The 15,629-nt window shown below is 40.2% G+C and overlaps 2 protein-coding genes across 7 annotated transcripts in view; both read right to left on the bottom strand.

The window, feature by feature from the left end:
- LOC144493694 (toll-like receptor 2 type-2) overlaps window positions 1–2,879 on the bottom strand; it is a 95,223-nt gene extending 92,344 nt beyond the window's left edge. Inside the window, exon 1 of the mRNA XM_078213062.1 lies at window positions 2,865–2,879. The gene's annotated coding sequence lies outside the window, so the exon portion shown is untranslated. The remainder of the gene's footprint in view (window positions 1–2,864) is intronic.
- A 5,115-nt stretch (window positions 2,880–7,994) lies between these two features.
- tmem131l (transmembrane 131 like) overlaps window positions 7,995–15,629 on the bottom strand; it is a 167,015-nt gene continuing 159,380 nt past the window's right edge. For 2 of the 6 annotated variants that reach the window (XM_078212840.1, XM_078212861.1), the window contains 4 exons: window positions 12,808–12,928; window positions 11,706–11,794; window positions 8,886–9,022; window positions 7,995–8,472 (listed from right to left, as the gene is read on the bottom strand). In XM_078212840.1, coding sequence (XP_078068966.1) covers window positions 8,197–8,472; window positions 8,886–9,022; window positions 11,706–11,794; window positions 12,808–12,928 — 623 coding nt within the window. In that variant the 3' untranslated portion in view covers window positions 7,995–8,196. Of the gene's footprint in view, window positions 8,473–8,885; window positions 9,023–11,705; window positions 11,795–12,807; window positions 12,929–13,043; window positions 13,175–15,629 lie in introns of those variants that run through there. The other 4 variants (XM_078212869.1, XM_078212851.1, XM_078212879.1 and 1 more) reach the window with 2 other exon arrangements.

Raw genomic sequence — 15,629 nt, 5'->3', positions numbered from 1 at the left:
AGATGTACGGAGTGTTAGCTTTTATTGGTAGAGGGATTGAGTTTCGGAGCCAGGAGGTCATGCTGCAGCTGTACAAAACTCTGGTGCGGCCGCACTTGGAGTATCGCATACAGTTCTGGTCGCCGTATTATAGGAAGGATGTGGAAGCATTGGAAAGGGTGCAGAGGAGATTTACTAGGATGTTGCCTGGTATGGTGGGAAGGTCTTATGAGGAAAGGCTGAGGGACTTGAGGCTGTTTTCATTAGAGAGAAGAAGGTTAAGAGGTGACTTAATAGAGGCATACAAGATGATCAGAGGATTAGATAGAGTGGACAGTGAGAGCCTTTTTCCTCGGATGGTGATGCCTGGCACGAGGGGACATAGCTTTAAATTGAGAGGTGATAGATATAGGACAGATGTTAGAGGTAGGTTCTTTACTCAGCGAGAATTATGGACGTGGAATGCCCTGCCTGCAACAGTCGTGGACTCGCCAATATTAAGGGCATTTAAATGGTCATTGGATAAACCTTATGGATGATATTGGAATAGTGTAGGTTAGATGGGCTTTAGATTGATTTCACTGTTTGGCGCAACATCGAGGGCCAAAGGGCCTGTACTGCGCTGTAATGTTCTATGTTCAGCTGGAATAGACAAAATGGCGGCTGAATTGATGTCAAAGAATCATGAAACTTGCACATATAAACGATGTGCAAATTCAGGGCATTCAGCTGCGGAATGCTGGTGCAAGGACTTAATATGCAGAAGCTGTGAACAAAGAACACAGAGCATGCCTGCTGGAATAAAAAAACAAACTATGAGTAAAAATAAGAAGCCAGTAACAGAAATCAAAACAGCATGTAAACCGAATAAGAAGTGTCCTGCTGTGCAAAAGGGTCAATAGAAATGAAGCAACTCTCAGTCTGAGGATGAATTATCACCGAATGTGCTGGCCATTGCTGGTACTACGAATAGATACAGTGCCACTCACTCCACTGCTGGATGGACAGACATTAAGGATGAAAGTCGACACTGGGGCAGCAGTCGCACTGCTGCCAGAGAACGTATACACGGAAAAATTCAGACATATTCCCTTGAAAGTTTTTATATCCAGACCAGGGGGAGGAGACTTGGGCGGAACCGACAGGGATGTGTCACATATACAGGTAACAGATAGCAGATAACAGTGGTTTACCACAGTGGTTTACCACAGTGGTTCCACTGAAGGGCCGCATTGAAGTAGCTGTGCAACTTAACGGACAAACAGCAGATTTGTCTCTATATGTAGTAAAGGGCAATTATCCAGCATTAATGAGTTGAACATGGTCAGAGATGATTCGAAGATTCGACTGAACTGGGCCGAAGTCAACCTAACAACTAATAGAGAACCAGGCCTCACAAAAATTCTAAAGAAACGCACAGTTGTGTTTGACGGAGAACTGGGGAGTATGAAAGACATCACAATTAAATTGAAGATTAAAGAAGAAAGCCTAGCAAAATGCTTAAAGGCAAGATTGGTAATCTGTGCTATCAGGTCGAAAGTGGAGACTGACTTGGAATGACTTGTGAAGACAGATGTTTTGGAACCTGTTAGCGTTAGTGAATGGACCAATAGTAACAGCCATCAGGAATTTGGATCTGTAAGGATTTGTCGAGCCTTTAAAGTTATCCTAGATCCAGTATTATGTGAGGAACAGTGTCCATTACCACACATTGATGATCTGTTTGCAGGATTGGCAGGGGGCCAACATTTTAGCAAAATCAACCGAAACTAGGCTTACTTATAGGTGAACTTAGACAGGAAGTCACAGAAACGTTTGACAATCGTGACACAGAAAGGCTTGTTCTGGGACCCAGCTTGCCATTTGGTATCACATCTGCTCCTGCATTGTTTCAAGGAGCAATGGATCAGATCCTGAGTTGGTTGATGGAGTCCAGTTGTATCTGAATGACATTCTAGTCATTGGAAGAGAGGAACATTCTTGGAATTTGGATGCCTCTCTTCGGAGATTGGCAGACTGTGGCCTGAGGGTCTGCAAGAACAAGTATGAGTTCTTCCAATCTTCCATTGCATGTTTAGGACATGCGATTGATGCCACGAGCCTTCACCAATCTCCTTCAAAGATCAAAGCTATCACAGAAGTGCCTGCACCTTAGAATATTAATCAGTTGCAATCCTTCTTAGGATTTAACTACTTGTTTTTTTGTTTATTTATTAGTATCACAAGTAGGCTTACATTAACACTGCAATGAAGTTACTACGAAGTTTTCAAATTTGGCAACCATTTTAAAACCATTGCATAATCCTCTGTGCCAGACAAGAAGTGAAAGTGGTCAGATCAATGCAATAATGCTTTAGTCCAAGCTAAAAAAGTGTCGCTCAAATCTGAAGTTCTTACACATTTTGATCCTACCCTACCCCTACAGTTAGCATGTGACCCATCCCCATTTGGTGTTGGAGTGGTGGGATCCCACATTATGCCATCAGGTGAAGTAAGGCCCATTGCTTTAGCATCTCAAACATTTTGCAAGGCTGAAAGTAACTATGCACAAATTGAAAGCAAAGCATTATCTTGGGAGTAAAGAAATTCCATCAATTCCTGTATGGAAGAGAGTTCACTGGTGACAGACCATCATTCATCATTTTTAGGAATTCCATCACTTACAGCAAATAAAATGCAGAGATGGACATTGCTATTGTCTGCATATATTTATACTATCACATATCGACAATTATGTCTACATTGTAATGTGGATGGATTGTCAAATTAACACGACCTAGTAGTTCGTCAGCTGGCAGCTTTTGATTTGATTTGATTTATTATTGTCACATGTATTAACATAGTGAAAAGTATTGTTTCTTGCGCACTATACAGCCAAAACATACCGTCCATAGAGAAGGAAACGAGAGAGTGCAGAATGTCGTGTTACAATATAGCTAGGGTGTAGAGGAAGATCAACTTGATGCAAGGTACGTCCATTCAAAAGTCTGACAGCAACAGAGAAGAAGCTGTTCTTGAGTCGGTTGGTACGTGACCTCAGACTTTTGTATCTTTTTCCCGACAGGAGAAGGTGGAAGAGTGTCCGGGGTGTGTGGGGTCCTTAATTATGCTGGCTGCTTTGCCGAAGCAGCAGGAAGTGCAGATAGAGTCAACGGATGGCAGGCTGGTTTGCGTGATGGATTGGACTACATTCATGACCTTTTGTAGTTTCTTGCATTCTTGGACAGAGCAGGAGCCATACCAAGCTGTGATACAATCAGAAAGAATGCTTTCAATGGTGCATCTCTAAAAGTTGGTGAGAGTCATAGCTGACATGCCAAATTTCCTTAGTCTTCTGAGAAAGTAGAGGCATTGGTGGGCTTTCTTAACTATAATGTCGGCATGGGGGGACCAGGACAGGTTGTTGGTGGTCTGGACACCTATAAACTTAAAGCTCTCGACCTTGTCAAACTACCTAAGCGGAAGTATCTTCTACTTTGAACAGGTACCTCAGACACTTCTGGACAAGTGAGGAAGTACACTCGGAGTGATCCGATACTCTCAGAAATGACAGACATGGTATTACAGGAAAGACCTGCGAACTAACACCTGACTTGAAACCGTACTCCTCTTGGAGCTGTCAGTATAGTCAGGATGTCACCTTTGGGGGCTCAGTGTGATTTTTCCTTTGAACTGTTAGATACGTTATACAAGGACCATTGTGGAATTGTACACTTGAAGAAATATCCAGGAGTTATTTCTGGTGGCCTGGATTGGAAGCAGAAATTGAAGAGAAAGCTGGAACATGCTCTTCATGTCTGAAGGTAAGAAACTGGTTACTCTTAGCACTGCAGCATCCATAGGAATGGCCAGAAGAGGCTTTGCAATAAGTGCATGCCGACTTTGCAGGACCTTTTGAGGGACTTATGTTCTTTCTAACGGTTGACGTCCACTCAGAGTGACCAGAAGTCGTTATAATGAAATCTACTTCATCAGAAAAGACCATCGAGAGATTAGGGGAAGCCTTTAGTAGGGTTGGACTCCCTAAACAATTGGTAAGTGACAATAAACCTCAATTTGTCTCCCAAGAAATTTTATGTTGCTTGAAAGAGAAAGGTATTCAACATATTAGATCTACATCATACGATCCCATGAACAGACTAGCAGAATGTTTTGTCCAAACCATGAAACATACATTGAGAGCAACCAGGGAATAAGGTTTGCTGATTAAATGTTTTAACCAATTCCTACTAATGTATAGGAATACTGTGCATTCTATGATCAAAACCTCTCCTCCATTATTAATGATGAAGAGAGTGACTTGCTGAAACCTCCAAAAAAAGAAATAAATCACACAATAACAATGACAGATTGATGGCAGGAGGGCAAAGCAAAACATTGTGTCTTCCTCCAAGAAGGAAATGTTTTGGCTAGGAATTACTCCACAGGAGAGAAGGTTATTCCTGCCACAAACCTTGTACAGACTGGACCTGTCTTGTACACCGTCCCAACCAGAGATGATGTCATTTGGAGGAAACATGTGGACCAGCTGTTTGCAGGGAGAGCCCATCCAGCAGAAATGGAACTTGCTGAAAATCCGGGTTCAACTGCACAAAGTCCTGACCTGAACCTTCCTGCAATCCTGACACCCACAGACACTGTTGAGGAAAACAATACCTCACCAGTAGACCAAAGTCAACTCTAGTTACATCAACGCCTGTCAAACCAATCACTGATGACATTCGTGCAGAGGTTACAATCAGTGCAAAGATGATGCCATAGGTTTGAACAAAGAACAATACAGCACAGGAACAGGCCCTTCGGCCCTCCAAGCCTGTGCCGCTCCCTGGTCCAAACTAGACCATTCTATTGTATCCCTCCATTCCCACTCCGTTCATATGGCTGTCTAGATAAGTCTTAAACGTTCCCAGTGTGTCCGCCTCCACCACCTTGCCTGGCAGCGCATTCCAGGCCCCCACCACCCTCTGTGTAAAATATGTCCGTCTGATATCTGTGTTAAACCTCCCCCCCCTTTGCTGTCAACTGTTCCGAGACAATGACTCCCAGACAATTTGACTTATTGATTACTGTTTATTGTCCATGTTGCACTTGTTTGAATTTGTTGTGGATGTTCAACTTAAAGGGGGAGAAAATGTCATGTATTAATATTGATTCTTGATAGCTGCATTAAGCACTATGTATTAACATATTCACTGGAAGTGACATCTCAGATCACTAGCGAGGGAAAATGTCAGAAAGAAGCAGCTATGTAGAGAACACTCTTGTAAATAAAGCTCCATTATTTGTAATCCTCTGTGCTTCTTTGCATCAATTCTCCAATATACAACTTTACCCGTAAAACATTATTGTCCGCAGTTCACGTTTTTCATCGCACAAATGACATTTCACCTGAGCAGTTTGTTATCATTAGTCTCAAGAATTGCTGAAAAGTTCTTCCACATTTGGGAATACCAACTGAATTTTATCTTGGACGATGACTTGTACTGGCCCTGGTGGCTGAAATGTCAACATAATTCTCCTTAACATAAGCATGGAAGTGCTTTGTTGCCCCAAGGTTATCAACATCTTAAGGATAGTCTTTGATCACAAGTTCCAAACTTTTACACAACTGTTTCTCCAAGGCATCTAAAACTAACAAAAATGAAAAAATGCAACATATGCGCACACGATTCCACTTTTCTTCAATTTGGTTTCAAGTGCATCCATCATAGGGATAAGGGCTTTCATTCAAAATTTGCTTTGAAGAAAGCATTGCATCAGCATTCGGTACAGCATCATCATTGACCTTTTCTATACCTTTTCCCTTAATTTGCACATTTGCAGTCAGCATCAGGCAGGCTTTCTTTTGCCTTGATTCAATTTTGTCAAAGCTCCCACTTCTATCAATAAGAAGGTGACGTGTAAAGTTTCGCTCATGTAGTAAGGTCAGGACTAACTGTGCAGCCTCCAAATGGATGGAAAGAGGGGCAGGGGAGGTGAGGTGGTTGGGGGGGTGGGGGGTGTGTGTGACAGAGAAGCAAATTTGCGGAGATGTGGAAATAGTGTTGATATTGGGGGAACTTTAATTACCCAAATATTGATCGAGATAATGTTATAAAGGGTAGGAAGGGGGTGGAATTGTTGAAATATGATCAGATGAACCTCCTTGATTAGTATGTTCTGAGCCCAACTCAAAAGGAAACATGGCTGCAACAGCTGTTGGAAAATCAGGTGGGCCAAGTGGACCAGTTGCCTGTGGGAGAATAGTTAGGGAAGAGTGATGATTGCATCCTAAGGGTTAGATTAGAAGAGCAACAATCTAATATACAACTTTTTAATTGGAAGAGGGCTAATATCAATTGGATGAGAAGGGATAAAATGGAAACAAAAATCAACAAGCATTTGTTGCATGATGCGGCACGGCAGCACAGTGGGTTAGCACTGCAGTCTCAGTGCCAGGGATCCGGGTTCAATTCCTGGCTCGGGTCAGTGTGTGTGTGCAGTTTGCACATTCGCCCCATGTCTGTGTGGGTTTCCTCCAGGTGCTCTGGTTTCCTCCCACAGTCCAAAGATGTGCAGGTTAGGTGCATTGCCCCGTGCTAAACTCCCCCTCAGTGTACCCAAACAGGTGCCGGTGTGTAGCAACTAGAGGATTTTTACAGTAACTTCACTGCAGTGTTAATGTAAGCCTACTTGTGACACTAATAAACTTAACTTTATCTGATTTTATGATTATATAACAGGTTAACGAAGGGAATATGGTAGTTGTTGTCTTTAAGCGTTTGACAAAGTACTACATAAAAGCTCGATTATCAAAACTGAGGCTCATGGAATAGGAGAATCAGTGTCAAACGGGATTAAAAAATGACTTGAGAGAAAACAGTGAATCCTAGTGAATGGTTATGGAAGGTGGTGGACGGTAGTGTTTCCCAAAGTTCATGCTCAGATCACTGACTTCTGTGCCATTTGTAAATGACTTGGATATTGGAATAGAGTAAAGTTACAAAATTTTCTGGTGATACTGAACTTGGAGGAGTGGCACATAGTGCAAACATTACATAGATAGGCCAGCAGAATGGGCCGACAAGTAACAGATGGAATTTAAGAGAAAATCAAGATGATATTTTGGCAGAAAGGATAAGGAGAAACAAAAGAGACTTAATGGCACATTTCTAAAGAATATGCAGGAAAAGTGGTATCTGGTGGTGCCTGTGCATCAATCTTTGAAGGTGGCAGGACATGTTGAGAGACTAATTAGCAAAGCATATGGAATCTTAGGCTTCACAATTGGGGACATTGAGTACAAAAAGCAGGTAGGTTATGCTAAACATTTATGAACCTCTGGTCAGGCCACAACTATAGTATTGCATCCAGTTCTGGTCACCAAACTTCCAGGAGGATGCAAGGGTGTAGAGGAGATTGTCAGGATGGTTTCAGAGATGGGGGACTTTAGCTGCAAGGTTAGGTTTGAGAACTGGGTTTGTTCTCTTTGGAGCAGAGAAGGTTGAGGGGAGATTTGCTGGAGGTGTACAAGATGACAGTTTTGGATAAATAGACAAGGAAAAACTATTCCCATTAGCTAATGGTACAAGGAGGAGAAGACATAGATTTAAAGTTTTGGGCAAGAGATGTAGGCGAAATGTGAGAAATAATTTTGTTTCACAGCAAGTAGTAATGGCCTAGCCCCCTCTGCCTGAGGGTGGTGGAAGCAGGTGTAATGATTTCAAAAGGAAATCCGATGGACACCTGAAGGAAATAAACTTGCAGGATTATGGGGATAAAGCAGGGGATCACTGACCGGATTGCTCCATGGAGAGCTGGCACAAACTCAATGGGTTGAATGGCTTCCTTCTGTGTCATAAATTACTCCATGACTCTAATTAAAAAATTCAATTAGCTACATGTTTGGTAGCTAACCTAATAAATAGATAGCCTTGTTAGAGCAATATGAAGACCGTCAATTCAGACCCTAATGTGAAGTGTACAGTAATTAGAGACAAACCTTGCCATGTAGAAAAAAAGCACTTGCCAGAAGCCAGTTCATTTTTTGTGATCTTTTATTTGGAAAAGTTTTATTAAAAAATCTTGCAGTATAATTTTTCCATATTAAGTGCAATTTCCTCAGTATAAAATCAGAAAAAATAAAAAAATAAAAAAGATTTAAGTCACCTAAATACTCTTAAAAAGATTTTAACCATTTCTATCCACACATTTATTTTTAAAAAAACAAAATCTAATTCAAATATCTCCATAATAACCAGAGTCACTGGAGAGCTGAGAATTACAAACACGACTGGAGGAGGAATTCCAAATATGCAGGTTCACGTAAGTGCCAAAAGGATCAAAACTGGATGTCAGCCCTTGGGAACAAGTCGATTCCAGGTTTTCATTCACTGCATGTGAGACTGAGTTGTCGGATGTGAAGAAGCTTTGGTAAGGCTCACATTGTGGGGTCCAAATGGATCCAAACAATCCAGACATAGGGGACAGACTTCTTGTTCCTGAGAGGTAGGACTGGTAAAAGAGAGAGAGAGATAGCTGTGTGTTTCCAACTATTCAAAAAATGTATCTATAAAGAACGGTGTTAGTTTTCTTTATATGTTATCTGGAATAAATTAAAAGTGCTGCCGGTTTGAACATTTCTCTAGCCCTATTTTATAGCAGTCAACATTTTTTTTCAGATATGTATAGACATCCTAATTTTGAAAGCCAATGAATTCTCAATATATAAAACACAGTATATCTCATCCTGACATTGAAAATATTTCAGTCAGTACGGCTATAGTTAAACTGAATATAGTGTGAATTTAAATTCTACTCCAAATTTGCCCCCAGCTACATAATATCCACATATATTATGACCAACACTAATTTTAGTATACATTTCCATAAACAGAAAGCTTCTCATTACGAGTTAGACAACTTACAGGAGTGCTGACATAGTTAGGGGGTTTCCAGCTAGAGGGAGTCTCCTGAGTGGACCAAGTGCCAGTACTGCTTGAATCAGCAAAAGATGCATTCTGGTCTTCAGTGTAAATGAAGGGATGAAACAAATTCAGGTTGCCTATCGTGAAGAAATTTCAAAAATACATTTTGGTTATTATCTTTTGAAAGGGTGTCATACCCACAGTTTAAGCAATAGTGTTGATAATGGATGTGTGGAAGATCAGATTTTTCCATTAATTGCTTATCACAAATGTGACAGAACCATATTCCGAATTATACACAATAACAACATTCCAATATATCAAATTAAATAATCGATAAAGCAAATGATTCACCACTTGCTAAAATGTTACGGTTAAAACAATTATGGTTATTTTAGTAGCTAAAAGGAGAGAAAGAAGGGAAAGGCAAAGACAAAGCTCTTACTTTAATGGACTGCATCAGTTCATACCATTAAGCCTGAGTCACATATACTGTTTGATTGCATGCTTCTACAAGTTGTATCTATCTCAAGTTGCCAATATAAACACATTGCATACTGATTTTTAGATTTACCCCAGACTTGCCTTCAGTCTGGCCTCCAATTGCTTCTCTTCTTTGGAAACTGGCTGCAGGAGTGGCCATCGTCTGTTTCTGCCAAATTAGTCAAAAATCTCACCCGTAGCTAATTATTTCCCTGTGATACCAGAGGTACATTGGTACATTGGGGAAACTATGCAGACGCTGCGACAACGGATGAATGAACACCGCTCGACAATCACCAGGCAAGACTGTTCTCTTCCTGTTGGGGAGCACTTCAGCGGTCATGGGCATTCGGCCTCTGATATTCGGGTAAGCGTTCTCCAAGGCGGCCTTCGCGACACACAACGGCGCAGAATCGCTGAGCAGAAACTGATAGCCAAGTTCCGCACACACGAGGACGGCCTCAACCGGGATATTGGGTTCATGGCACACTATTTGTAACCCCCACAGAGTTTCACTGGCTGTCTTGTCTGGAGACAATACACATCTTTTTAGCCTGTCTTGATGCTCTCTCCACTCATGTTGTTTTGTTTCTTAAAGACTTGATTAGTTGTAAGTATTCGCATTCCAACCATTATTCATGTAAATTGAGTTTGTGTCTTTATATGCTCTGTTTGTGAACAGAATTCCCACTCACCTGAAGAAGGGGCTTGCAGCTCCGAAAGCTTGTGTGGCTTTTGCTACCAAATAAACCTGTTGGACTTTAACCTGGTGTTGTTAAACTTCTTACTATGTTTACCCCAGTCCAACGCCGGCATTTCCACATCATGAATACCAGAGGGTAGCAATGGAGGGATCTTTTTCTGATTGGAGGTCTGTGACTAGTGGTGTTCCGCAGGGCTCTGTACTGGGACCTCTGCTGTTTGTGTGATATTTTGGAAGAAGATGTAGCTGGTCTGATTAGTAAGTTTGCGGACGACACAAAGATTGCTGGAGTTGCGGATAGTGATGAACATTGTCAGAGAATACAGCAGGATATAGATAGGCTGGAAAATTGGCAGAGAAATGGCAGATGGAATTTAATCCAGATAAATGCGAAGTGATGCATTTTGGTAGAACTAATGCGGGGGGGGGGGGGGGGGGGAGGAGCTATACAATAAATGGCAGGACCATCAGGAGTATAGACACAGAGGGATCTGGGTGTGCAAGTCCACAGATCGTTAAAGGTGGCAGCACAGGTGGAAAAGGTGGTGAAGGCGACATATGGCATGCTTGCGTTTATTCGACAGGGCATAGAGTATAAAAGTTGGCATATGATGTTGCAGTTATATAGAACGTTGGTTAGGCCACATTTGGAATACTGCGTCCAGTTCTGGTCGCCACACTACCAGAAGGACGTGGAGGCTTTGGAGAGAGTGCAGAAAAGGCTTACCAGGATGTTGCCTGGTATTAGCTATGAGGAGAGATTGAGTAAACTAGGGTTGTTCTCCCTGGAAAGACGGAGGTTGAGGGGCGACCTAACAGAAGTTCATAAAATTATGAAGGGCATAGATAAGGTGAACAATTGGAAGCTTTTTCCCAGGTCAGAAATGACAAACACAAGGGGTCACAAGTTCAAGGTAAGGGGGGCAAGGTTCAATACAGATATGCGGGGGCGTATTTTACACAGAGGGTGGTGGGGGCCTGGAATGCACTACCAAGCAAGGTGGTTGAGGCAGACACGATAAGATCATTTAAGACTTATCTAGATAGCCACATCAACAGACTGGGAATAGAGGGATACAAACGGATGGTCTAGTTAGGAACACATGATCGGTGCAGGCTTGGAGGGCTGAAGGGCCTGTTCCTGTGCTGTTTTGTTCTTTGAAACATTAAATGGCTGCAGAACAGCCAGTACCAGCAGGAACACATTCCCCACCAGCTCTTCAGGAGGCAGGGTGGAAAACCCCACCATCCAAAAAATCCTGTCCCAAGACTGACTCTGGTTTCTTCCTTCATCAACTAGTTATTAGGAGTATAACAAAATCAAATTCTGGAATAATTCATCAGGAAAAGATATTGCGAGAATTATATTTCCAAAGAGAGAGAATTGAACAGTTATGGCAAGAAACCAAGGTTTCTTGGACCGAACACTTATGTTCCTAAAAATTATATTCAAGCATCAATGCACACAATACTTAATAAGTAGGAATGAAGGATCTAAAGTAGTATGCTAGAAATTTATAGTCGGAACATAAAGATATCTGCTCTAATTGGTTCTTTTGGGCACAAGTCAAGTTTCGCTCTCATAAGTGAAGAATAATATTGCGTTTTATCAAGTTGTTCTACAGAGACCTTACCTTCAGAGACACTGGAGAAATCACTCTCATGGTATGTGTTGAAGAGATTGCTGCAATGATCACTGTTGAATGTGGTCCGGGAAAGACGGCTTCAAATTTTTAAAAAATATATTAATATATCATAAGTATCAATTTACAGATAAATAGAGTTAAAATGATAGAAAAAGTTTACTTTTAAGTAACAATGCAAATAGAACAAAAGGCCTCACATTGCAACTTAAATTAAAAGTCAGGACTGTATTAGTTGGTGATGAAAGAAGAAATTCAGATGTTTATTTTAACATAAATATGTGAACAGAGCCCAGTTACAGTGAAAGAATAAGCTATTATTTTCCACACATTATATAAACGGAGAAAGAGTAGACAAAAAAATAAATTAATGGGGCAATTTTACAGATCTGTACTCCCTTTGGGGAGCCTGGCCTACCAGTAGCATACATTTGGAGTACAGGTAAACACTATCCATTGTTTTCTAATCATTATGGTGTTGTGCAATGACCTGTCAAGCCAGTGAAGCGGGCTTTGAAGAGTTGAAATTTGAGTCATTTTGGCTGAAGAATAATAATAGCAAATTATATGGAATTAAATAATCCAAAAAATAATCCACAAGCATACTTGCACATTTCACTTAAAAGTAATTCCTAACTAGATAAGCATCTTTTTAAAAATAAATTATTGTACAATCAAAATTATTTTAAAATACCTATTTTAGACTCAAATACTACACAAATTATCCTCAGCCGGTATGCTAGGGTGCAAAACAGAAGGCAGCCTTTCTCATGATGGAACTTGGATCACATTTTCTGGATACTATGCACAATGGCAAACATGATGGGCAGCATTTCATATTAACGTTATCAAATGCAGGATGAACACAACTAGTCTTTAAATAGTAAAACTGGAATGGGGTGGGAGTGATGGTGGTGTTCATGCTTAATAGCTCAATTCAAGAAACAAACGCATTAAAAATACTCTCAGTATTCCAAAAGTATTTTTGTTACGACTGAGGTGAAGTATCACTGTGATAAAGATGCTCAAAGGTGCAGAAAATAAAAGTTATATTGCGATTCTTTGGTCATAGCTGTTTATAGAACTAACGTACCTGTAATCAGCAGCAGCATTTGACTGTGGGCTGATCTGCATACCATTACCTGAATGGTATGTCAAACCATTTGCAGGAGGAATGGATTTTAAACATTGCCCATTTACTGTTGTGTAAAGACCTGGAAAATGCAAGCAACAATGAGAGTAAATGTCATAATCAAAGAAAGTTATATTATTCTTGCTGAAATAAATACCAAAATAGTACAAATTTTGAAGCTCAGATTTTCTTCAGCACCAAGAAATCCAATTACTAGGAACAGGAGTAGTCCATTCGGCCCCTCAAGCTTTGTCCATCATTCAGAGGTTATGGCTGATTTTGATCCAACTCTCTTTATTCTATCCCTGGCTGGCAAAAATCTATTGATCTGAAATTTGAAATGAATTATGAACTAGCATCTACTAATTTTTGTGGGAATGTTCAATAAATCTAACACCTTTTTTTTGTTTCCTGACTTCTCTGATGAATGGCCTGGCTTTGATTTAAAAATTTAAATCTTAATGTCTTGGATTTGAGGGTTCAGGCACAATTTCAAAATGTGCAAAACTTGGAAATGCAGTAAGGGAAATAGTGAGGGAGATGACAAAGAGAACAATTAACAAGGTGGTGGAGCAAGCAGATGCATACAGATGAACTTCAATGTTAGGTGATACATTTTGGTTGGAAGAATGAGGGGGCACAAACAAGCTAAATGGTGTAATATTAAAGGAGGTGCAAGAGGGATACCTGGGAATCTTTGTGTACAAAACAGAGGCGGCTGGACAGCTTAAAACAGTGAAGAAGTATATGGAATCCTGGACATTATAAGCAGCAGACTAGAGCTCAAATGCCGTAGTTATTCTTACCTATGTAAAAGACTAGTTCAGATCCAGCTAATGTAGTTTGTCCAATTCTGGACATCGAACCTTAGGAAAGACATTAAGGCTTTGGAGTGCGTACAGAAGAGATTTGCTGGAATGGTTTTCAGGATGAGGGATTGTGATTATGAGGCTAGGTGACAGATTACAGTTACATGGATAGAGTTATTCCTCTTAAAGCACAGTAAGTAGTCTCAACACAAGGTTAAAGTCCAACAGGTTTATAATAAACCTGTTGGACTTTAACCTGGTGTTGTGAGTATACTTATTGTGCCTACCCCAGTCCAATGCCAGCAACTCCACATCATGGCTACCTCTTAAAGCAGAGTATGCCTGGGGAGGATTTGATAGGTGTGTTTAGCTGATGCGAATAAAAAGGATGAATAACAAGACAGCAGATTTGCCTTAAAAACCCATACTAACAAGAGGAAACATGGTTAAGATTCTGAATACGCTGCTAGATAGGGGTGGTCAATGCAGATTTAATAGTGACTTTCAAAAGGGAGTTGGATAAATATTTGGAAAAACAAACTGCAGGGAAATGGGTCCAACTGCATGGCTTTTTGAAAGAAATGACACAGACAGATGGACAGAATACCTCCCTTGTCCTTGACCCCCCCCACTGCCATTATCAGATAGTTTATCTTTCCTTGTGCCATTATCGTGAATCTGTGCAGCACTCCTTCCAAGGCCAGATATTCTTTGTAATTTTATGCTTCCATCTACACTATTTACAATGCCGTCTATCTTTGTGCTAGTAAACTGAGGTAAAGGGCTTTCGATTGTGTGATCCAAGTAATTAATGAAAAGAGTGAACAGTCAAAGCCTCAGCACTAATCCTTGAGGGAATTCCTTTCAATTTGAGTATTAACCCATTATTTCTCCTGTTTTCTGCTGTCTAAACAAATCTTAAACCAAGTCAATAATTTGTCTTCAATTCCATGAACTTTAATTTTAGAAGCAACTATCTCTTATTTGCAGCCTCATCAATATCTTTTGAAAATTCATATAAAGTACATTTGTAGTCATTTCCCCATCTGCTACTTTGTGAATTCCTTGTAAATTTCCATTAAGTTAATAAGATGTGACGTACCTTTACAAATTCATATTCACTCTCTCTAATCAGCTGAAATTTGGCCAAGTGCTCAATCTGTCCATAATCATAGATTCCAGTAACTTCCTCACAACACATTCTAGAATAACGGGTCTATAATTTCCTGCTTTCTCTCTCTCTTTTCATGAAAAATTGAATGACATTTACAATTTTCCAATGTAAGGGGACAATTCCTGAATCAAGAGAGCTTCTTAATTATTACTTCATGAACTAGGTGTTTCTACTCAAAAGATCCTTCTAATGGACATCAAAAACCTGGATTGAATTAAATACCAATTCTCAGCATGGCTTAATTATTCAAAATTACAGCATAAACATTGATTGAAAATATAAGTGTTATCAGAAGTTTGTATAGAGAAGTAATTTTTAATCATATGCTACGTTGAATGGTTACAGTCATTGCAAGGGAAGCAAGAAATTTGAAAAAAAGAAATGTCTTCAATCGTCTTGGCTAGACAAATATCAAGTTTTTTTCAATCACGGTATTTCTCACTTGCCTATAATTAAATCTTGTATATTCAAAAGACAGACTATGCTGATACTTCAAAAATGTTTGCATACCAATATTCTGTTGCAGCAGGTGGGAGAAAAAGGTGATGCATTAAAGATGAAAATTAGTTAACAAGCATTTGGTTTGGCCAGCAGTCCAAGAATTTAAATCTCATAATTTAGGCAGTAGCCCACAATGTCTTTGCAGAGTTCAGCAGAGCACTCTTGGATCCACAAATCTGAAAAACAACTTTCCAGATTATAACATTGGTGAAACAGGATGCAGCACATGCGGACCGGTTCTCCTCTAGAAAGGCAGTCAGAAACCTATGCAATTTATAGGACCCCAAATTATGTGGTAA

Source organism: Mustelus asterias, chromosome 1, assembly GCF_964213995.1.
Source record: "Mustelus asterias chromosome 1, sMusAst1.hap1.1, whole genome shotgun sequence".
Taxonomy (NCBI): domain Eukaryota; kingdom Metazoa; phylum Chordata; class Chondrichthyes; order Carcharhiniformes; family Triakidae; genus Mustelus; species Mustelus asterias.
Note: the sequence above shows the minus strand (reverse complement) of the source record. Positions and strands in the feature narration are given on the sequence as shown.